This window comes from Loxodonta africana, chromosome 3, assembly GCF_030014295.1.
Source record: "Loxodonta africana isolate mLoxAfr1 chromosome 3, mLoxAfr1.hap2, whole genome shotgun sequence".
In the NCBI taxonomy this organism is placed as follows: domain Eukaryota; kingdom Metazoa; phylum Chordata; class Mammalia; order Proboscidea; family Elephantidae; genus Loxodonta; species Loxodonta africana.
The window spans coordinates 71,091,128-71,115,019 of NC_087344.1; the positions used below are offsets into that span (position 1 = coordinate 71,091,128).

Sequence of the window (23,892 nt, forward strand, 5' to 3'; positions counted from 1 at the left end):
CTCTTCTGTAAGCTCTCGATTCATATCTTTTGTCCCATTTTCATTTATCTTTTTAAATATTGTACGTATATTTTTTGAATGGGTAATACAACACATTACACAAAATTCAAAGATTCAAGTAGTATATAAAAAAATAATTCTCTTTTATACTTCTCCCCTAGTCATTTAGTTCTCCTCAAAGGCAACCACTATTATCATTAGATGCCTTCCGGAGGCACTCTATACATATATGTAAGCGTGTGTGCGTGTGTAGTCTTGTTTAAACACAAAATGTAGCGTACTATAGTTATTCAAAAAAAAATTTTTTTTTTGTAGTTACTCATGATATCTGAGATTGCTCTATGTCTGTACGTATAGAGCTGTCTCATTCTAACAACTGCATAATATTCCACTGTATGGATATAGCATACTTAATTTAACGAGGATCCCAACAGGGTCACTGTGTATGCTTGTGCAGGGGACTCCACTTGTTAGGCCATGTGACTAGGTATGGGATTAGAAAGGGGTGCATTTCAGGCTCTGCCCACATAGGGCTATTTTTTCTTAATTCACACAATAAGCCAGAGTGAACTAACTGTGGCTCTGACAACTAGATTGTTTTCAAGCTTCTGCTATGCTAAACAATGCTGTAATTAATGTCCTTATACATACTTCACTCCATACATGTGCAAATATATATGAAGGATAAATTCCTAAAAATGGAGCTCCTCAATGAAAGATTTTAACAGGTTTAACTAAATTGCTCTCTGTAGCAGTTTTACTAGTTTACACTCCTATAAGGCAATATGTAAGAATGCCTTAACAGTGTTAGCCATCATTTTTATCTTAGCCCATCTGATAATACTGTAGAGTTCTAACTTGTTTTCTCTAATTTTGAAGTTCAACATCTTTGTATATGTTTAAGAACTATTTTTATTTTCTATTCTGTAGACTGCTAGATCGTCCTCTTACCTGTTTTCCTGTTGGATGTTGGGTCTTTTTATTGATTGATAGAAGCTCTTTACATATTAAAAATGAAAACCAGCCCTTTATGCAACCTTTTCATTTTCTCATTTGTTTTTTGACTTTGTAATGTAGTTAAATTTACCTATTGTTTCTTTTATGGCTTCTGAGTTTGTGACATATTTAGAAAGGCTTTCTCCACCTCCATATTATTAATGGAAACCCTGTTGGTGTAGTGGTTAAGAATTCAGCTGCTAACCAAAAAGGTCACCAGTTCGATCTACCAGGCACTCCTTGGGAAACCCTATTGGGCAGTTCTACTCTGTCCTATAGGGTCGCTATGAGGTGGAATCAACTCAATGGCAATGGGTTTTTTTTAATTATTAATTTTTTCCAAGTACTTTATTTTTTTACGTTAAATAACTTTTTTCTCCAACTGGACTTCATTTTTGTTTAAATTTTGGGGTAGAAATCCAACTGTATTTTCTTCCACAAAACTATTCAGTTGTTACAACACCACTGAATTATCTATATTTCTCCTCCTGATCTGAAATGCTGTTATCATATACTAAATTTCCATATATATTTGGGTCTATTTCTGGACTTCTTTTACTAAGGGAAACCCTGGTGGCTAAGGGTACAGCTGCTAACCAAAAGGTCTGCAGTTCGAATCCACCAGGCACTTCTTGGAAACTCTATGGGGCAGTTCTACTCTGTCCTACAGTGTCGCTATGAGTCGGAAATAACTTGATGGCAATGGGTTTGGTTTTTTTTTTACTGAGTTGTCTGCCTATTCATGGATTAGTATCACTTGTCTTAATTATGTAGCTTTGTAATATTTATAGTTTTTCTATAATTGCAATATGTAGAAACTAGCTTCCCCACCCTCCCCCACCCCACCCCCGTTTTTTCCCTTTTTTTGGAATTTCAATCAAGGCTTTGGAGCAGAGGAGTAATATGATTTGATCTGCTTAAAAAAAAAATTCTGGTAATAATGTGAAGAATAAACTGCAAAGGGCAAGAATGGAAGTAGAAAGACTATAGGTAGGAGGTTACTGCAAAAACTCAGAAGACAGACAGTGGTGGCCCAGACTAAGGAGGAGGCAACGGAGGTAGTGAGAAATAGGAAAAATGAGGAGGAAGTGGGGGGAAGAAAAAAAAAGTTCTATTTTGGGTTTATTTTAGACATATTATTTGAGATGCTTATTAACCATGTAAGTGTAAATGCCAAGTAAGCAGTTTTATAAATGAATCTGGAGCTCAGAGGTCAGGACAGATAAATAAATTTGGGAATCAGCCACTATCCAAATGGTGTTTTAAACCAAAAGACTGTATTAGTCCCCTATTAGTCTTCTAGAAAGTAATGAAGAGAGAGAAAAGGGCCAAGTATGATGTCATGAAAGTCTAATGAAGTAAGTATTTCAGGAAGAAGAAATCAGCTATGTCAAATGTTACTGAAAGGTTGAGTACAGTAAGAACTAAAAATGAAGACTGATGGAGACCTTGACAAGAGCAGTTTCAGTGAGGTGGTGCAGACAAAAGCCTAACTAGAGCGAGCTGAGGAAAGATAATAGAAAATGAAGTGGAGGCAGCAAGCAGAGGCCACCCTTAGAGAAGTTCTTCCACAAAGAACAAAGAAATGGGACAGGAGCTGGAGTGCCATAGTGTTAAGGAAGGATTTTTTTCAGATAAGACATATTACTACATGTTTGTGTGCTGCTGAAAATAATCCAGTTGGAAGAGGGAAAAAATCCAGAATATCTTAAAAATGCCTATAAATCAATAAGAAAAAAAACAATTCAAGAGAAAAATGGGAAAAAATCAAGAACAGGAAACTCAAAGGAAAAAAAATTCAAAATAATCAAAAACAGAAATATAACCAAATTCACTAGTAATCAGGGACATGCAAAAAGAGGTAACAATGAGACACTACCAAACAGACTGACAAAAAATGTTTAAATCTGACATTAAATGATGGTGAGGCTGTGGATGATGGGTACAATCATAAACTGCTGGTGGGAATATAAACTGGAACAGCCACTCCGTAGGGCAATTTGGTAGAATCTATAAAAACAAAATGCAAATACCCTTTGTCCCAACAATTCCACTCCTGTCTCTAGCTGGGTGCCCTGGGGGTGCAGTGGTTAAACGCTCAGCTGCTGACCAAAAAGGGTGGCAGTTCAAATCCAACAGCCACTACATGGAAACCCTATGCGGCAGTTCTACTCTGTTCTATAGGGTCACTATGAGCTGGAATTGACTTGACAGCAGTGGGTTTTGGTTTGGTGTATCTACCCAAAAGAAACACCTGTACACACATGCACAAGGAGACATATACAAGGATGTTAACTGTAGCACGGATTTTTAATCGTGAAAAACTGGGAACAACCTAAAGTTCATCAATAAGGCAATGGATAAATAAAATATGGTACCTACATATAATGCAATACTATACAGCAGTCAGTAGGAATAAACTAAATCTATTAAGTATCAAGATGTATAGATATAATAAATACTTTCCATGGATTTATATATATATGAATGTTAAAGATTCAAAATGTTCTGAAAGGATACATGCCAAACTAATAATAGTAGTTGCTTCTAGGGCTGTGAAAAAGGACCTGGTGATGGTGATAAATTAAAAAAGAAAAAGAACAAAAAAGGCAGGGATTAGAAAAAAAAGCTGTGAATAAATATGCCAAATCTAATAATGATTAACTCTGGGTGACTGGAATACAGTAGAGATTGGCAAACATGGCCTGTAAATAAAATTTTACTGGAACATAGCTATGCTTATTCATTTACGTATTGCCTATGGCTGCTTCTGCACCACAATGGCAGAGGTGAGGAATTCTATCAGAAACCATACAGCCTGCAAAGTCGAAAATATTTACTCTCTAGATCTTTATAGAAAATGTTTGCTGACTCTTGCAGTAGAATTTTCTGTATTTTTCACCTTTTCTCAAAATAAAAAAATAATAGTAAGACCTATTTAAGGCCATCTAAATAACCTGCGGGAGATTCACATAAAAATTCCCAGAGAAACAAAGATTCTAAAACTGTCAGTTTTCATAATAAGAGCACTACATTATACTTTTAATAGACTAAACTGAATATACTAATTAGAGCCATTTTGTAAAATAGTTAAAATGATGGGTCAGTTTTCCGTACTCTGCCTGGGTGAAACACATATAGGTCAGTCACATTTAATATGAGGGATATGTTCCTGAAAACCCTGAATAATTTAAAACTGGAGTAATTCAAGACTAATTGGCTCATTCATAAAAAGGTTCAGTGGAGGAGGGAGGAGGATGCATTCCCAGAGTATATAAATCTACAATCAATATAGAATATTTTAATAATACATACTTATTAATACATAATACAATAATACTTTAATTAACTATACAATTATGTGGCTAATAATAAAATTATTAATTATACAACGTAGTGATTTATTAACCATGCAATTTTAAAATACAATTTTAATGCACAACACATAATATACAAATAAATACAGAGTTGATTCAGTGGTCTTTTATTAACTAATGTGGTACACTGCCTGAAAATAATTCAGTATAAGTTATTATCATCTTCCAACAACACAAAGAATGGGAGAGTTAAGAGGTACCAAACAAATTAGGATAAGCTCTCTCTCCACATTACAGTGAAGGCTGGTCTGATTCCCTTGATGATTTTTGCTAAAGAATGAATCTAATGTCCTTTGAGTTGTTTCATTTTTTTTTACCCCCCACTGAGGGTTTCCTGATATGCAGACACACCTTCCATCATTTGCCTTGTCACCATCGAATGGTGATCCACATCTGGATCATCTTCAAAAATAGCAACTGCTGCTAAAATATGGACAAACGCCCATGCCAGGAGATTTACTGTTGGTTGATGTGCTGAAGGCCCAGGCTAAAGAGTGAGGCCTCTTCCTGCTGCCTGTTTCTCTAATTCTAACACGTCTCGCTTTGTTAATCCAGGGTGGGCAACTCAAGCAAATTTTTAACAATCCCATCATCAACCTTGCACAAATCTACTTTCTGTACCACTTTCACAGATTCCTTATTAGCAGATATTGTCTTTCAAGTTACAGCCTCTTTCAATTATAGTAATGCTGAAATATTTTGATAGCTTCAGAGTTAGCAGATAAAGCTTGCCTGCTCATTTTCACATTCTTAAAACTTTGGTGGGCTTTAAAACTGGAAAGCCAGCCATGACTTGTAGCAAACTTTTTGTCTCACTGTCACCTCCTTTCAAATCATCAAAAATACTTTGCACCTAAAAAAATGAAACAAGACCCATACCTCACTCCATGCACCAAAACGAGCTCAAAATGGATCAAAGACCTAAATATAAAATCTAAAACGATAAAGATAACGGAAGAAAAAATAGGGATAACGTTAGGAGCCCTAATACATGGCATGAACAGTATACAAAACATTACTAACAACACAGAAGGAAAACTAGGTAACTGGGAGCTCCTAAAAATCAAACACCTATGCTCATCCAAAGACTTCACCAAAAGAGTAAAAAGATTACCAACAGACTGGGAAAAAGTTTTTAGCTATGACATTTCCCATCAGCACCTGATCTCTAAAATCTACATGATACTGCAAAAATTCAACTGCAAAAAGACAAATAACCCAATTAAAAACCAGGCAAAAGATATGAACAGACACTTCACCAAAGACGTTCAGGTAGCTAACAGATACATGAGGAAATGCTTATGATCATCAGCCATTACAGAAATGCAGATCAAAACTACAATGAGATTCCATCTCACTCCAACAAGGCTGGCATTAATCCAAAAAACACAAAACAATAAATGTTGGAGAGGTTGTGGAGAGACTGCAACACACACTGCTGGTGGGAATGTAATATGGTACAACCACTTTGGAACTCGATTTGGCACTTCCTTAAAAAGCTAGAAATAGAACTACCATACGATCCAGCAATCCCACTCCCTGGAATATATCCCAGAGATATAAGAGCCTTTACATGAACAGATATATGCACACCCATGTTCACTGCAGCACTGTTTACGACAGCAAAAAGGTGGAAGCAATGAAAGTGCCCATCAACAGATGAATGGATAAATTATGGTACATTCATACAACGGAATACTACTCATCGATAAAGAACAACGATGAATCCATGAAACATTTCATAACATGGAAGAATCTGGAAGGCATTATGCTGAGTGAAATTTAGTCAGCTGCAAAAGGACAAATATTGTATGAGACCACTATTATAAGAACTCAAGAAATAGTTTAAAAAGAGAAGAAAATATTCTTTGATGGTTATGAGAGAGGGGAGAGAGGGAAGAGTATTTACTAACTAGACAGTAGATAAAAACTACTTTAGGTGACAGGAAAGACAACACACAATACAGGAGAGGTCAGCACAACTGGACTAAACCAAAAGCAAAGAAGTTTCCCAAATAAACTGAATGCTTCGAAGGCCAGCAAAGCAGGGGCAGGGGTTTGGGGACCATGGTTTCAGGGGACATCTAAGTCAATTCACATAATAAAATCTATTAAGAAAACATTCCGCATCCCACCTTGGAGAGAGGCATCTGGGGTCTTAAACGCTAGCAAGCGGCCATCTAAGATGCATCAATTGGTCTCAACCACCTGGATCAAAGGAGAATGAAGAACACCAAGGACACTAGGTAATTACGAGCCCAAGAGACAGAAAGGGCCACATAAACCAGAGACTACATCAGCCTGAGACCAGAAGAGATAGATGGTGCCTGGCTATAACCGATGAATGCCCTGATAGGCAACACAACAGAGAACCCCTGAGGGAGCAGGAGAGCAGTGGGATGCAGACTCCAAATTCTTGTAAAAAGACCAGACTTAATGGTCTGACTGAAACTAGAAGGACCCCAGTGGTCATGGCCCCCAGACCTTCTGTTGGCCCAGGACAGGAACCATTCCCAAAGCCAACTCTTCAGACAGGGACTGGACTGGACAGTGGGTTGGACAGGGATGCTGGTGAGGAGTGAGCTTCTTGGATCAGGTGGACACTTGAGACTATGTTGGCATCTCCTCCCTGGAGGGGAGATGAGAGGGTAGAGGGGGTTAGAAGCTGGTGAAATGGACACGAAAAGAGAGAGTGGAGGGAGGGAGCAGGCTGCCTCATTAGGGGGAGAGCAATTGGGAGTATGTAGCAAGGTATATGTAAGTTTTTGTGTGAGAGACTGACTTGATGTGTAAACTTTCACTTAAAGCACAATAAAAGTTTTAAAAAAAAAGAAAGTAATAAAAATAATATTAAGTTTAAAAGTAAAAAAAATACCTTGCACCTTAGCAAGGATGATAGTTGGTCTTAGGGACACATTATGGCAGCACTGATCTTACAACTATGTTGCCAGGATTTTGACATTTTATTATCCTTGCCCAGTTATGATTTTTTTTGCAAACTAAAGAGTATACCTACTTTACTGTTGCTTTTGATTTTTTGAGCATTGTCTCTAATATCCTGCAGGGTGCACTCCCCTACATTAACAGCATGGAATATCACAGCAATGATTTGGCCTTCTTCATAGAGTTTTATCAGGTCACTTCTGTTCCAAAGTTGCTGAATTTCAGGAACACTTTTTAACACTAGCACCACCACTTAACGAACACTTGGATGGCACGAAATAAAAAAACGCTTTTAATTCTATCAAGAGCAAATTTAAGTCAGCAGCACAACAGCTACCAAAAACGTTAATCGAGACCTGATGCATAAAGCTTCATGTGATACTGATAGGATAACGGGAATTTTGTTTTCCTGCCAGGGTGATGCTGACACAGAGTAATGGGACAGTCTGCAATTCTTTCAGGCCATCAGCTTTGAAATTATGCATTTCTTGAAAAAAAAAATTAATTTGGGGAAGTTTCACAGTATTTCAAATTTGAGGCATAAAGTGGGAGTTCAAATATATTTTTACTTTGCACTATTTTCAGCCTCACATAATTCAAAGTTGCATAAAACAACACTACATGGAATTTTCAAAAGACTTTTTAATCTAAAAGGAAAATTCTTCAGTATAGTAAAAGAGAAAAATAAGTAACCAGATGAAATTAACAAGTATATAAAGAAATTAAGGAACCAGAAGATAAACTTAATGAATCAGAAAATACATTCTTATTAATGACCTAATATTGATCTACGTTCAAATATCTAGATTTTTTATTAATGATCCAGGTTCAAAAACACAAGTTAGTGCATAATATATTACTCCACCTTTTGGAAGACCAAGTTGCAAATATACAAATGTACTTAGATATACCCTAAAAGGCTCTATACAGAGAAAAAATTAACCCAAGTAGTAATATCAAAAAAATATTAACAAAAAAACTTACATTTTCAGTGATCTTTGCTGCCTCTTTAATAACTGCACCTGTTAAAATTAAAACATATACTATTATCTCTAGAACATACAGAAATAAATGAACGTTGAAACTTCTTGTTTCAGATCAGGACACAAAAAGAATAAGGCCAAACGTACTTTAATCTCACTAAGGTGTGCTACAGTCTAGACTGTAATTTCTCAAAAAATGGTCCAAAGAGGAATCTAGAAGGCATTATGCTGGGTGAAATTAGTCAGTTGCAGAAGGACAAATATTGTATGAGACCACTCTTATAAGAATTCGAGAAATAGTTTAAACAGAAGAAAATATTCTTTGATGGTTATAAGAGCGGGGAGGGAGAGAGGGAGAGGGGTATTCATTAATTAGATAGTAGACAAGAACTATTTTAAGGTGAAGGGAAAGACAACATACAATACAGAAGAGGTCAGCACAACTGGAATAAACCAAAAGCAAAGAAGTTTCCCGAATAAACTGAATGCTTCAAAGGCCAACGTAGTAGGGGCAGGGGTTTGGGGACCATGGTTTCAGGGGACATCTAGGTCAACTGGCATAATAAAATCTATTAAGAAAACATTCTGCACCCCACTTTGGAGAGTGGTGTCTGGGGTCTTAAACGCTAGCAAGCAGTCATCTAAGATGAATCAATTGGTCTCAACCTATCTGGAGCAAAGGAGAATGAAGAACACCAAAGACACAAGATAATTATGAGCCCAAGAGACACAAAGGGCCACATTAATCAGAGACTACTAGATGAACTAGATGGTGCTCGGCTACAACCGATGGCTGCCCTGACAGGGAACACAACAGAGAGCCCCTGAGGGAGCAGGAGAGCAGTGGGATAAAAAAAAAAAAAAAATGCAGACCTCAAATTCTCATAAAAAGACCAGACTTAATGGTCTCACTGAGACTAGAAGGACCCCGGAGGTCATGATCCTCACTTCTGTTAGCCCAAGACAGGAACCATTTCCAAAGCCAACTCTTTAGACAGGGATTGGACTGGGTTATAGGATAGAAAATGATACTGGTGAGGAGTGAGTTTCTTGGATGAAGTAGACACATGAGACTAAGTGGGCAGCTCCTGCCTAGAGGGGAGATGAGAAGGCAGAGGGGGTGAGAAGCTGGCTGAATGGACACGAAATTAGAGGGTGGAGAGAAGGAGCGTACTAGCAGTATACAGCAAGGTGTATATAAATTTTTGTATGAGAGACTGGCTTAATTTGTAAACTTTCACTTAAAGCACAATAAAACTAAAAAAAAAAAAAAAAAGGTCCAATGAAACCCTGCATCAATATCACTTGGTGTGCTTGATAAAGGTAAGAATTTTTGGGCTCCAGCCAAATCCTACTGTATTAGAATCTCTGATGATAAAGGGGCAGGGATACTACAATTGTTTGGGCTCTTAAAAAAAAAAAAAAAAAAAAACTATACATACCACTTCCTCCCATTCCCATGCCACCCTGCTTGTTACCCACTTCTCTCAGAGACAGAAGGCCATGCTTCCTCATATAAATGTAATGAAAAATATTACTGATAAGAACTACCTAGACTAGACAATGCTAAATAACTTTATGTCAAGTCATACCTTTTGAAACACTGTTAGTGTTCCCTGTGGGCTGGGCAACAGATACTTTTGCCAACGACACCACATTGGTTATAACTGGTGTTGAATTCATCCTTGAAGAAAGGGGCTCCATCAAAGTAGTTTGTGCCTTAGAAATATTTACTGATTAAAATAAAAAGGTAAGACCTGGTATAAACAAAAGAGTGACACCAAAAAGCCCTGTTTAACAACTAGATTTTCAAGGAGCAATGCAAATATCTAATTCTGTAATGTTGGTTTGGGTGACTCTGGTCAGATTAATGTTCATTAGGGCTTAAGAAGAGCCTGATTCTCTAAAACTATAAGCCTCAAATAGCATTTAACTGTTAAAAAATACAGGTATTAGATTCAGGATTAATTGGGCTTTCCTATTAGTAAACACAAAATTGTTATGTCTAAGTTTGCTTCAAATACAAATTTAACATGACAACTTTTATAAATAAGTCGGTGAGGTAGCTGTCCGTCCACTTTAGAACACCAGTTTTTCTTAATACACAATTATAGAATGAAAATTGTGCCACCAACATGACTGGTCCCAGGGAATATATGGCTAACACAAAAGATCAGCACAAGATATATATGATTAAGGTGAAGATTAGTAAGACTGCAAAGGTGGGCATGGACCAGATCTCAAGGAACCAAAGCATGTAGATTCTGTTCTCAGTTAGGAATCAGCATTCCAGGCTTTGGCCAGAAAACATAATATCAAGTGTTTTAAATCTAATATTCAAAGAGAAAGGCACTACCTAAGGGAGCTACTTTAACACAGGGGCTTAGGACTGGTTCGGATGCCTGCTGAGAATTTACATTTCTAACAAGTTCCCAGGCAATGCCAATACTGCTGGTTGGGGACCAATTCTGAGAACCACTAGTAAAGAAGTGGTTCTCAAAAATTATTATACATAAGAATCACCTGGGGATCTTGTTAAACTGCAGATTCTGATTCAGTATATGTGAGGGTGGAAATACAAATTCTCTGCAGGGATTCAAACCAGAACGAAGCAGTTGGAAGCCCTGCTTTAACAACATGCCACTTGTCTACTTGCCTGATGGATCCTCTGACCATATTAGCTGTTCTACTTGCAAAATTATCTCATTCTTAGCCAGGAAAAACTGCTACCCATGAAGAACTGGTCTACTTTATTTTTTGTGATATAATTGTGTTGTTTTTTTCCTTGGCTACAAGCAAGCTCTAAATCAAATCTTATGTGAGTCACGCAAATACATTAACTTATTTATGTCTTCTCCTCCTTTCTTTGCCCTGATTTTCTATCTTTATTTCTAACGTACTAACTGAAAGGTATACGTCCCTTAGTATAAGTATTTGTGTATAGATAAATTCAGTCAAAAGCAATGAAATCTAATTTTTCTATAAAAATTAGTGCTTATACATTTACTGAAGCCTTGGTATGTTTGATTATGATGGCAAAAACATCAAATTAATTTTCCCTCAAGGGCAACCTTTAAGGATTCTTAAAGGAAAAGTTAATAAAATTCAGGCTATTCGAACCCAGTAGAATTTTGTTTTTATTAGATTACTTACAACTGTGTGTGCTGATAGTAATCCTAGCACTGACATGAAGATTCCATTAGCCAAGTTTAATTTTACCTTTATTCTGTGCAAGAGGGTCATTTGTAATTTGCTGATGACAAAACTCGATGACACAAAACAGGTTACAGAAATATTTGATGTTTCCTCGCCATTTTATGGACTCACTTAGCTTACCCTGTCGTTTACAGCCATCACACTTTGCCATCTGAGAAAGAAATATAAGGACAGGCATAAAACAATAAAATAATCATAAAACTAGAAGGAACTATGAAAACAGAATATACAAGTCAGTTGAGACCACGAAATCTAAGGTTCCTACCTTAAAATACTGTCATAAAAAAATATATATATGTATATATTTAATTACTTGTTTCATCATAAACCAAAACCAAACCCAATTGTCATCAAGTTAATTCCAACTCATAGTGACCCTACAGGACAGACCAGAACTGCCCCATAGAGTTTCCAAGGCTATAATCTTGACGGAAGCAGACTGCCACATCTTTCTCCTGTGGAGAGGCTGGTGGTTTTACACCATCAACCTTTCGGTTGGTAGCTGAGCACTTTAACCACGGCACTACCAGGGCTTCCAGGGCTTCTTTGCTTCATTATAGATGCCATAAATTGAGAGAATATAAAAGTTGTTTTTCTTTGTTCAAAACTACTGATGTTAGAAACAAGAGACAGGCTCTATTTTGAAAAGGTTCAAGAGGCAGTATATTGCAGGAGAAAGAATATGGGCTTTGGAGTCATATACACTTTGATTCATTCAACAAATAGCTAACTAAGCATCCTCTGTCTTAAGCACTGTGGTAAGTCCTGTTCATATAGTGGTGAAAATGACATAAGCTCTCCCCTCAAAAAGACTATATTTTGGGAGTGAGGTAGACAAGTAAACCAGTTATTTCATTATAGTATGATAGGTGCTACTTAGCTCTGTGACCTTCCAGCTTCCTCGAGGGGCACAACACTTAACTTCCCCGAACCTCATTCCTTTTATTTATAAACTGGTGATAATACATGCAGCTCTTAGGATTGTATGAGGATTAAAAACAAAAATAACACTTATGGAGCACAGGGCATATAACAGAGGTTCAATTAGTTATAGCCGTCATTGCTAGCCTTTCAGAAAGATGATTTTTTTTAATGGAGGCTGATCAGTCATTTGACCTGTGAAGTGAAGTCACTTGACCTGTAAAATGAGGACAAGGTCTGACTTCAAATTCCTCAGAAAAACCTTCTGAATGAGAGGGCAGCTTAAGACAAAATAACTACATAAAGCTCTAACTTACAAGGTCTCAAAAAGTTATACACAAGGTCAATGTGCCTTGTAAGAAAGCAAAAAATAAGCATATCCTCAGAAAACAACAAGGTCTCCAGAAATCCTACCATCTTTGCCCCAAAGACTTCATGTTTACATGCAGTAGAATTTAATAGGTTGTTGTTAGGTGCCATTAAGCCAGTTCCAACTCATAGTGACGCTAGCATCACAGAACGAAACACTGCCCGGTCCTGCGCCTTCGTCACAACTGTTGCTATGTTTGGGCCCAGTGTTGCAGCCACTGTGTCAATCCATCTCACTGAGGGTCTTCCTCTTTTTTGCTGACCCTCTATTCTACCAAGCATGATGTCCTCCTCCTGATAACATGTCAAAAGCATGTGAAAGGTAGTCTCGCCATCCTTATTTCTAAGGACCATTCTGGTTGTACATCTTCCAAGACAGATTTGGTCATTCTTTTGGCAGCCCGTGGTATATTCCTCTCCAACACAATTCAAAGCTGTCAATTTTTCTTCCGTCTTCCTTATTCATTCTCCAGCTTTCGCATGCATAGGAGGCAACTGAAAATACCATGGCTTGGGTCAGGCACACCTCAGTCCTCAAGGTGACATCTTTGCTTTTTAACACTTTAAAGAGGTCTTTTGCAGCAGATTTGCCCAATGCAACGTGTCTTTTGATTTCCTGACTGCTGCTTCTGTGGATGTTGATAGTGGATCCAAGTAAAATGAAACCCTTGACAACTTCAACCTTTTCTCTGTTTATCATGATGTTGCTTATTGGTTCAGCTGTGAGGATTTTTGTTCTATGTTGAGGTGTAATCCACACTGAAGGCTGCGGCCTTTGATCTTCATCAGTAAGTGCTTCAAGTCCTCTTCATTTTCAGCAAGAAAGGTTGTGTCATCTGCATAATGCAGCTTGTTAGTGAGTCTTCCTCCAATCCTGATGCCCCATTCTTTTTCATACAGATCAGCTTCTCAGATTATCTGCTCAGCATACAGATTGAATAGGTATGGTGAAAGGATAGAACCCTCACACACACCTTTCCTGACTTTGAACCATGCAGCATCCCCTTGTTCTGTTCGAATGACTGCCTCTTGATCCATGTATACGCTCCTCACGAGCACAATTCCCATTCTTTGTAATATTATCCATAATTTTTTACGATCCACACAGTCAAATGCCTTACCACAGTCAATAAAACACAGGTAAACTGGTATTCTCTGGTTTTGGCCAGGGTCCATCTGACATCAGCAATGATACCCCTGGTTCCACGTCCTCTTCTAAATCTGGCTTGAATTTCTGGCAGTTCCCTGTTGATATACTGCTGCAGCTGCTTTTGAATGATTTTCAGCAAAATTTTGCTTGCGTGTGATTTAATGACGTTGTTCGAGAATTTCTGCAGTCAGCTGGATCACTTTTCTTGGGAATAGGCACAAATATGGATCTCTTCCGGTCGGTTGGCCAAGTAGCTGTCTTACAAATTTCCTGGCATAGATTAGTGAGCACTTTCAGTGCTGCACGCATCTGCTGAAACATCTTAATTGGTATTTCATCAATTCCCGGAGCCTTGTTTATCACCAGCGTCTTCAGTGCAGCTTAGACTTCTTCCTTCAGTACCATCAGTTCCCGATCATATGCTACCTCCTGAAATGGTTGAGCACTGACCAATTCTTTTGGGTATAATGACTCTGTGTATTCCTTCCATCTTCTTTCGATGCTTCCTGCACTGTTTAATATTTTCCTTAGAACTGCAACTTGAGGCTTGAATTTTTTCTTAAGTTCTTCCAGCTTGAAAAATGCTGAGCATGTTCTTCTCTTCTGGTTTTCTATTTCCAGGTCTTTGCACATGTCATCATAATATCCTGCCTTCTTGAGCCTTCCTTTGAAATCTTCTGTTCAGCTCTTTGGCTTCACTCAAGAGCAAGTTTCAGAGTCTCTTCTGATATCCATTTAGGTCCTTTCTTTCTTTCCTGTCTTTTTAGTGACCTCTTGCTTTCTTCATGTGTGATGTCCTTGACGTCATTTCACAACTCGTTTAGTCTTTGGTCACTAGTGTTTCACACGTCAAATCGATTCTTGAGATGGTGTCTAAATTCAGGTGGGATATACTCAAGGTCCTACTTCGGCTCTCGTAGACTTGTTCTAATTTTCTTCAGTTTCAGCTTGAACCTGCATATGAGTAATTGATGGTCTGATCTGCAGTTGGCCACTGGCCTTCTTCTGACTGGTGATATTGAGCTTTTCCATCATCTCTTTCCACAGACGTAGTCGATTTGATTCCCGTGTATTCCATCCGGCAAGGTCCATGACTGGTGATATTGAGCTTTTCCATCGTCTCTTTCCACAGACGTAGTCGATTTGATTCCTGTGTATTCCATCTGGCAAGGTCCATGACTGGTGATATTGAGCTTTTCCATCGTCTCTTTCCACAGACGTAGTCGATTTGATTCCTGTGTATTCCATCTGGCAAGGTCCATGTGTATAGTTGCCGTTTATGTTGATGAAAAAAGGTATCTGCAAGGAAGAGATCGCTGGTCTTGCAAAATTCTATCATGCATTCTCCAGCATCATTTCTATCACCAAGGCCATAGTCCAAATACCGATCCTCCTTCATTTCTAACTTTTGCATTCCAATCACCAGTAATTATCAGCACATCCTGGTTGCATGTTCGATCAATTTCAGACTGCAGAAGTTGGTAGAAATCTTCAGTTTCTTCACCTTTGGCCTTAGTAGTTGGTGCATAAATTTGAATAATAATCCTATTACCTGGTCTTCCTTGCAGTCATATTGATATTATCCTATCACTAACAGCATGGTACTTCAGGATAGATCTTGAAATGTTCTTTTTGATGATGAATGCAACACCATTTCTCTTCAAGTTGTCATTCCCAGCATAGAAGACCATATGATTGTCTGATTCAAAAAGACCAATACCAGTCCATCTCCACTCACTAATGCCTAGGATTACGGATATGTGTTCCATTTCATTTCTGGCGATTTCCAGCTTTCCCAGATTCATGCTTGGTACATTCCACATTCCAATTATTAATGGATGTTTGCAGCTGTTTCTTCCCACTTTGAGTCATGCCACAACAGCAAATGAAGGTTCTGAAAGCCCGACTCCATCCACGTCATTAAAATCGACTCTACTTTGAGGAGGCAGCTCTTCCCCAGTCATATTTCGAGTGTCTTCCAACCTGAGGAGCTCATCTTCCAGCGGTATATCAGACAATGTTCTGTTCCTATTTGTAAGGTTTTCACTGGCTAATTCTTTTCAGAAGTAGAGTGCCAGGTCTTTCTTCCTAGTCTGTTTTAGTCTGGAAGCTCCACTGAAACCTGTCCACCATGGGTGACCCTGCTGGTATTTGCATACCGGTGGCATGGCTTCCAGCATCACAGCAACACACAAGTCCCACAGTACAACAAACTGACAGACACATGGGGGAAATTGCAACAGTAGTAGAATTTTTGAGTCAATAATTCATTTTATCTAAATATCAAATTTTCCTTTATATAATTTGAACATATTTTAAATAGAAAATAATCTGCACTAACTTGAGAAAGCCAAAGAAGTATATCACATTTACCTGATAAAAGAGAACTGTAAATTTGGACATGCACTCTTCACAACAAAACTCTTCTAACTTGCCCTCCAATCGATTTTCTACCAAATTAGGGGATGTCTGTGAACAATAACTGCATATCTTACAGTAGTTTCTCCATCGTTCTCCAAAGTCACGTGCAGAGAGGGATTTGCAAACTGAAAATCAGAAGGGATGAAAGAAACAAAATCTGCATTAAGTTTAAGGAGATAAAATGAGTTTTTATGGTCTTAGATAATAAGTTTCAGCTCATTTCTAAATCTTGGCACAGAATTATTTGCCTCTAGGATAAAGGATAGTCTCTGTATTTGCAAAACAAGCTCATATCATCTTTTAAATATACTCAAAACATTAAGCCATCTATATTAAAAAACATCGGAGGTGTAAACGCCAAAAGCAGCAATTGCTTAAGTACCCTCTTTACAAATGAATGCAAGAACAAAAAGATCTCTGAAGTCATAGCTAAACTTATGAAGAGATTTTCTATACTAATGCCATTGACCTAACCATATTTTAATAGTTTTTCTTTATTGAGATTACTGCAACATCTAAAGGGATACACTTTCAAGCAAATTATATATAAATTCAATATAAAAAGACTTCAACATTATGCACATATTATACCTCATAGAACAAAAATTACTTGAAAATTAATTGTGAATTAATATTCCAAGTCATCATGAGTTACTTCACTTCACAGCAATCACAGGTTCTGTAGGTAGAACTGAACTTTTACCTTCACTACAGAAGGGCTTGTCAACCCCTGAGAATCGCACAGTCTCCTTTATAATTTTCTGAAGTTTACAGTAGTCACACATTGCCACAACTTTATTTTTCTTTTTATATTCATCAGAACAAGTCTTGCCACAAAACAGAAACATTTTACCCTGCAGAGAAACAAGAGTCATTAAGGTTTAACTAAATGGTTGCTTTAAGAAATCCATTGTCCTCATTTTCAAAGCATATTGAGTGACTGTCAAAGATGAAAAGACAAAAATGTGTCTATTGAATAAGTTTATATTCAGTCCCTTTCATGATCTCTCTTTACCTTGTAGAAAAGAAGGTCTGGTTTTGTGGCAAACAGATGATTACAGTGCTGACACTTGAGCTTAGAAACTGTTTGGGTTAAAGCAACTTGCTGACATTGTTCAGCAAGAGGCTGGAGACTGGCTGCAGCAGAGCCACTGATGGAGCTGGAGGGAACAGCTGAGGCGTTACCTCCTCCCGCTGGCACTGCTGACCCGTTGCGCGGGCTTACAACCACTCGACCCTGAGAGAGGGGCACTGCTGAAGAGTTTGGTCCTTTTGGCTTGTTAAATACATTCTGAATGAACACAAATAAGGCAAAGATTTTATCAAGTGAGTAAATAACATTAACTTAGTAATTATGATTTTCTCACTTTAACAAGTTATAATTCCTCCCCCCTTTTTTTTTTTTTAAGTTTTTTATAAAGTCATTCACAGAAGGCGTTTAAATGGCAGTAGGGTTGAAATGGAATAGAAGGACCAAAAAATACAACATTAAAAGGTCGAGGACTACAATTTAGGCTTTCCAGACAAAGACCTCTAGTAAATGCCTTTAGTAGATTAGAGCAGACCTCTTTTCCCTCAAGACACCCCTCTACCTACACTCCCATCACCAACCAGCCCGTGACGGCTATGAAGAGCACAGTGGTCACCACCTGTCTCCTTCGCCCTGGTGAGGGAGAGAGCCAAGGAAGTGGAAGGAGGGAAGAACAGTCTAGGAAAGGACCCTGAGTAAGGAAGAAAGCTTTGAGGCCCAATACCTGAGCTCAGGCATTTAAGGGAAATGACCTTTAGGATCCTGGTTGAACAGAATTTTTTTTTTTTTTTAAGTTAACTTTAATGTTTAGAAGTAGGGGCCATCAGTACTTAAAACTGTGCCATAGACCAATGCCTACGAGAACCACCAGGGTAAAATACTACCTGAGATCATACCTGGAAAGCTACCACACAACTGGAGCTGCAGAAGCTGTATATAGTTCCATTTGACATGGCTAGGTGATACTGAGGGATTGCTGAGGTTTTACAACTATGACACGCAACCTGGACACCTTGGTGACAAAAAAATAAAAACCAATGAATAAGTTATAAAACAAACAAAGGATCCAAAAATGAATTGGAAGAATGAAAATATCAAATAATCAGTAAGATACAAAAAAAATCAAGGAACTTTACAATAATCTATAAATTTAACTACAGAAAATACATGAAACAAGGGATTATCATTGCTAATGTCAGATGGATCATGGCTGAAAGCAGAGGGTACCAGAAAGATGTTTACCTGTGTTTTATTGACTATGCAAAAGCATTCAGCTGTGTGGATCACAACAAATTATGGATAACATGTGAAGAAAGGGAATTCCAAAACACTTAATTGGGCTCATGAGGAACCTATACACAGACAAGGAGGCAGCTGTTCAAACAGAACAAGGGGATACTGCATGGTTTAAAATTAGGAAAGGTATACGTAAAAGATGTATCCTTTCACCATACTTATTCAATCTGTATGCTGAGCAAATAATCCGAAAAGCTGAACTATATGAAGAATAATGTGGCATCAGGATTGGAGGAAGACTCATTAACAACCTGCAATACGAAGATGACACAATCTTGTTTGCTGAAAGTGAAGAGGACTCAAAGCACTTACTAATGAAGATCAAAGACTATATCTTCAGTACGGATTACATCTCAACATAAAGAAAACAAACATCCTCATAACTGGACCAATAAGTAACATCATGATAAACAGAGAAAAGACTGACGTTGTCAAGGATTTCATCTTCCTTTGATCTATAATCAACACCCACGGAAGCAGAGGTCAAGAAACCAAACAATGTTTTGCACTGGGCAAATCTGCTATAAAATGTTAAAAAGCAAAGATGTTCACTTTGAGGATTAAGCTGTGCCTGATCCAAGCCATGGTATTTTCAATCACCTCATGTGCATGTTAAAATTGGACAATGAATAAGGAAGACCAAAGAAGAACTGATGCCTTTGAATTATGGTGTTGGAGAAGAATACTGAACATACCACGGACTGCCTGAAGAACGAACAAATCTGTGTTGGAAGTACAGACAGAATGCTCCTTAGAAAGGAGGATGACGAGACTTTATCTCACGTACTTTGGACATGTTATCAGGTGAAACAAGTCCCTGGAGGAGGACATCATGCTTGGTAAAGTGAAGGGTCAGCGAAAAAGAGGAAGACCCTCGATGAGATGGACTGACACAGTGACTGCAACAGTGCGCTTAAACACAGCAACAATTGTGAGGATGGTGCGGCTCCAGGCAGTGTTTCGTTCTGTTGTACTTAGAGTCACCATGAGTCGGAACTGACCCAACAGCTAACAACAACAAATAACTACAACTAATCTCAAGTCCCACTTACACAGAAAATAACTTGAAACTTATATGTGTTTTTTTTCTTTCTTCTCATACATGAAACTAAAATATCTCAATCAATAAAATCAGTTTTTTTTTTTAAACTAAATCAGTCGAGTCTTTACTTAACCATACAGATAAATTTGGTTTATAACAGAATGAAGGAAAAATAGTTACGGTCTTCTTCAATAGTTACTAAATTTATAAGTTTATCAAATTTAAATATTACCTGAAGAAATAACTGTCTTAACTCTGTAAGCAGATAAGCAATTAATAGAACAAAAAAGCTCTGTTTTTCCTGAGTCATTCGTAGTCTCAATCATTTCAGCTGAGGGCCTCAATGATTTCCCCAGGGCATATGGAGGAGTCTGGGCTGAATTCTATTAAGAAAATAACATGAATAACATGAGATGCATTGTACAAGTATACACATGTACATGTTGTTTAAAAAAGAAAATGGAAAGTTGCCCATAACTATAGCCTTTTATTGAAATATTTGAGCATAGCAAAGAGGCCACAACAAGTGTTAAAAACTTCTGGAAGTTGGGATGTGGGAAAAATAAGTTCTTTTAGGCAATAATAAAACGTAAACTGAAGAAAATTAGTAACTATTCAGATAGATATGTTAACAACACAACACATTACAAGTAATGAATTAGGTAGTCACAACAGACTTTTCTCATCTCAAATAACCAGAGAAGACCAAGTAATCCATCAACCAAAGGGCCCCCTCCTCAGTAAAGATTTGGAAATCAATCTAGGATGGAGTCTACCACCTTTCAGGTTATTTAACTTTTAAGACTCTCTACTGGGAGGTGCTAGAAATGATGTTTAATGTATATCAGAAGATCCTACGAATTGCCTACTTTCCCAGCCAAATTTCTTGATAAAATTTGCCGTACATTCGTTTTAAGTAATAATAACTACCATTTATATAAATTACCAATATTATCACTTATCGAGTGCTTACCACGGGCCAGATTCCATGGTAAACAATATCTGTATACTGTATCATAGAATCCTTTCAACAATATACCAGTTGCCAAGAGGATTCTGACTATGGTGACCAATATGTGTCAGAATAGAACTGTGCTCCACAGGGTTTTCAATGGCTGATTTTTTGGTAGTAGATTCCCAGGCCTTTTTTCTGAGGTGCCTCTGGGTGGAGTTGAACCTGCAACCTTTGAGTTAGCAGCACAATACACGAACTGTTTGCACCACTCAGGGACTCCTTAACAATACAGTGACGTACTTACACAAATTTTACTTAAAAAACTTAACTTTAATTAAATTATCTTAAGAAAACAGAAAAAGCAGGAGTCAAACTTATTTCATCTGACTCTGAAGTTCAGGTTCCTAACCCATATATATACTGCCAATGACCACGATATAAGGTTTCACAATAAGAAACTCTATGGGGAAGTAAACAGTAGGAAAATATAAATGATGGTAAAGTTTCACTATATAATCCTCCTGGTAAAAGAAGACCATCATTTATGCAGTTGATAGAGTACAATACCAGTAACAAAATTAGAAACGGAACTGGTTTCTGGATCACATATAAAAATAACACGAATTCTTTTCCTATGAAAGCAGCAGTACCTGGACTGCCAAAAATGACAATTCTGGAAAAAGCAATACTTTTCAGAGATGAATGTGCATCACCAACTGCTCAGAGGAAACTTGCTAACCAAGAACAAATTTTAATTACTATTTTTACCCTTTAAAAAAACTTAAAAAAAAAATCCTAAATCAGTGAGAATGGTTGCACAACTCAAAGAATGTAATCAATGTCACTGAAATGTACATGTAGAAACAGCCGAATTGGTTTATGTTTTGCTGTATATATTCTCAACAGCAAAATAAAACTAAAAAACAAAACCCCAGATTATTCAGCAGTTATTGACACAAATACAATACACTTAGTAACCAAATTAATCCATTATTCATTAAGATAAATAAAAACTAGCTAAATTAGTCTAATAGGGCAATGCTGCTTCTTCCCAAAATACATACATGTATATAAATATATATTTTTTTAAATACATTTTTTTAAAGGAAAAATACACGCTACCTTTAGAGTCACTGACTTTTATCATCTTTTAATTCTTGGTCATAGTTTATTTACAATAACGGGGTTTTCTTCACTATCTATATATCACAAAATAGCTCATTCTCACAGCAAATCATGAAATTACATTTCCAAATTCTTAGCCATGAAGGGAACCTTTTAAAAGAGATCTAGTTCACCTATATTATCTCACTACCACAATCATTTCTTACGGTATCAGAATCCATTCCATCTTTCTGGAGGGGAAATCATGTACCAGTATCAATTACTGGGAAGGGCTCATGCTTTCGTTTTGTATTTCATCCCTGTGCAGCCAACTGAGAGAAGTGAGCCTAACTATATGCAACAGACTTACATATTCATACCTGCTTGTATGCCGTGACACTTGTTGAACTAAAAACCTTCTGGGACTGGCAAGGACCAGAGCTACTATAGCAATAGCTCCCACAGTTCTCACAGCAATTCATGGTGAGGTTGTTGGTAGAGTGAAATTTTGAAAAACAGGCATCACTACAAAGACCATGTACCACATTTTGATATTTAACCTCAAATCGAATCTAAGGGAAAAAAACACACACACATACAAAATAAGCACAGCCAGTCAAAAATCTCTAATCTTAGAGCAGAACTCCAACAAAGGTAAAAAGTAACTTACATCAGCATTTTTCTGACACATGCTGCACTTAGTTGAAATGCTATTGGTATATATGGTAACAACAGGTTTTTTCTTTAGCTCATAAGAAGAGAGGCATGACTGGCTGCAGAAATCTTTGCTAGGAGAGGAATTTTCAAATCTGGTTGTGATCACATCCTTTGGATTTAAAATGTCTCTAAAAATAAACAACAAAAGACAGAATGAAAGATGTTCATCCCAATTGTAACTTCTTCCTCTTTGTGAGCTAAAATAACTACATTTGCTAGGGGCGGCTATTGTATGGTAGAAAAAGGCCCTGGATAAAGCATCTGAAAATCTGGGTTTGATGATTAGTTCTGTAATTTATCAGCTGAGTGGCAATGAGTGAGGCAATTACTGTCTCAATTCCTTATGTATAAAATGGAGTTTATAATTCCTAATTCATAGCTGTGTTGAGGGAGAATTATATTTAACATATAGCCAGCCAGATGCTCATGACAAAAACAGTGAGGCTTCTAGCTCCAACCAAGCTTCACCTGCTAAAGCCAATGGGCCTGTGGCCATCCCACAACTCCAAACCACAAGACACTTGTCCTCTTACTAGCCAGCAACTGCCAAGAGTAGAAACATGAATGAGCAAGGAATGAAATATTAAATTTTTAAATGCAAGATTTGAGAAATTGATGAACTACTGAAAGTTAATATAAAGATCAGCATGATATATAAAAGCTATAACTGAAGAGATCAAAGAAACAGATGACAAAACGGGCCATTAAGGCTTGGTGTCAGGACAAACGAAAACAATTTGACAGGAAGAACACAAATCATTTAAGAGTTCTGTGAGATTCCTAGGGTCATTCAATAAGAGCTAATTGGTGCAATAAACACTGATAGCAATACTTGGGTAAAAACAGAGGCTAAGTATTGCCATTCTTCTGACAAGTATAAAAACTGAAAAAATTAGTCATTAATTAAAAACACTTGCACAAGCCACAAATAATAATAATAATGGGAAAAATATTATATACTACAATAATGTATACTGAGTACTTACTGTATGCTAGACATTGTTTTAAGGGCTTTACACAAATTATCCAGTTTAATTATTGGAAAAACTCTATAAGGTATTATTATAATTCCCATTTTACAGATAAGGAGACTGAATCATAAAGGCTAACTAGCTTGTCAAAGTCATACAGCTGGTCAGTATTGAGGCCAGAATACAAATCCACACAGTATGATTCTATAGTCCAAAGAGTTAATCAGTCCACTATCCTGCCTCCCATCCTGTACCTTTATTGTACAGGACCATTCCGTGATAAATTATAAAAAGATAACTACACCAACAAAGTACTTTAGTTTTCTAAAACTCACCTAACCATAAAAATGACAGTGCATCTCAGAAACCAAGTGGATATGCTCACTCACCGATGATTAATT

At 37.3% G+C, this 23,892-nt stretch overlaps 1 protein-coding gene across 12 annotated transcripts in view; it reads right to left on the reverse strand.

The window, feature by feature from the left end:
* The window catches only part of ZMYM6 (zinc finger MYM-type containing 6), a 40,331-nt gene that overhangs the window by 6,153 nt on the left and 10,286 nt on the right, over window positions 1-23,892 (reverse strand). For 8 of the 12 annotated variants that reach the window (XM_023554509.2, XM_064281674.1, XM_023554510.2 and 5 more), the window contains 11 exons: window positions 22,989-23,063; window positions 22,474-22,648; window positions 22,184-22,375; window positions 19,977-20,127; window positions 18,303-18,418; window positions 17,392-17,667; window positions 17,080-17,230; window positions 16,329-16,501; window positions 11,519-11,666; window positions 9,892-10,032; window positions 8,301-8,338 (listed from right to left, as the gene is read on the reverse strand). In XM_023554509.2, the coding sequence (XP_023410277.1) occupies window positions 8,301-8,338; window positions 9,892-10,032; window positions 11,519-11,666; window positions 16,329-16,501; window positions 17,080-17,230; window positions 17,392-17,667; window positions 18,303-18,418; window positions 19,977-20,127; window positions 22,184-22,375; window positions 22,474-22,648; window positions 22,989-23,063 (1,636 nt within the window). The remainder of the gene's footprint in view (window positions 1-8,300; window positions 8,339-9,891; window positions 10,033-11,518; window positions 11,667-16,328; window positions 16,502-17,079; window positions 17,231-17,391; window positions 17,668-18,302; window positions 18,419-19,976; window positions 20,128-22,183; window positions 22,376-22,473; window positions 22,649-22,988; window positions 23,064-23,892) is intronic. The other 4 variants (XM_010595194.3, XM_003415487.4, XM_064281680.1 and 1 more) reach the window with 1 other exon arrangement.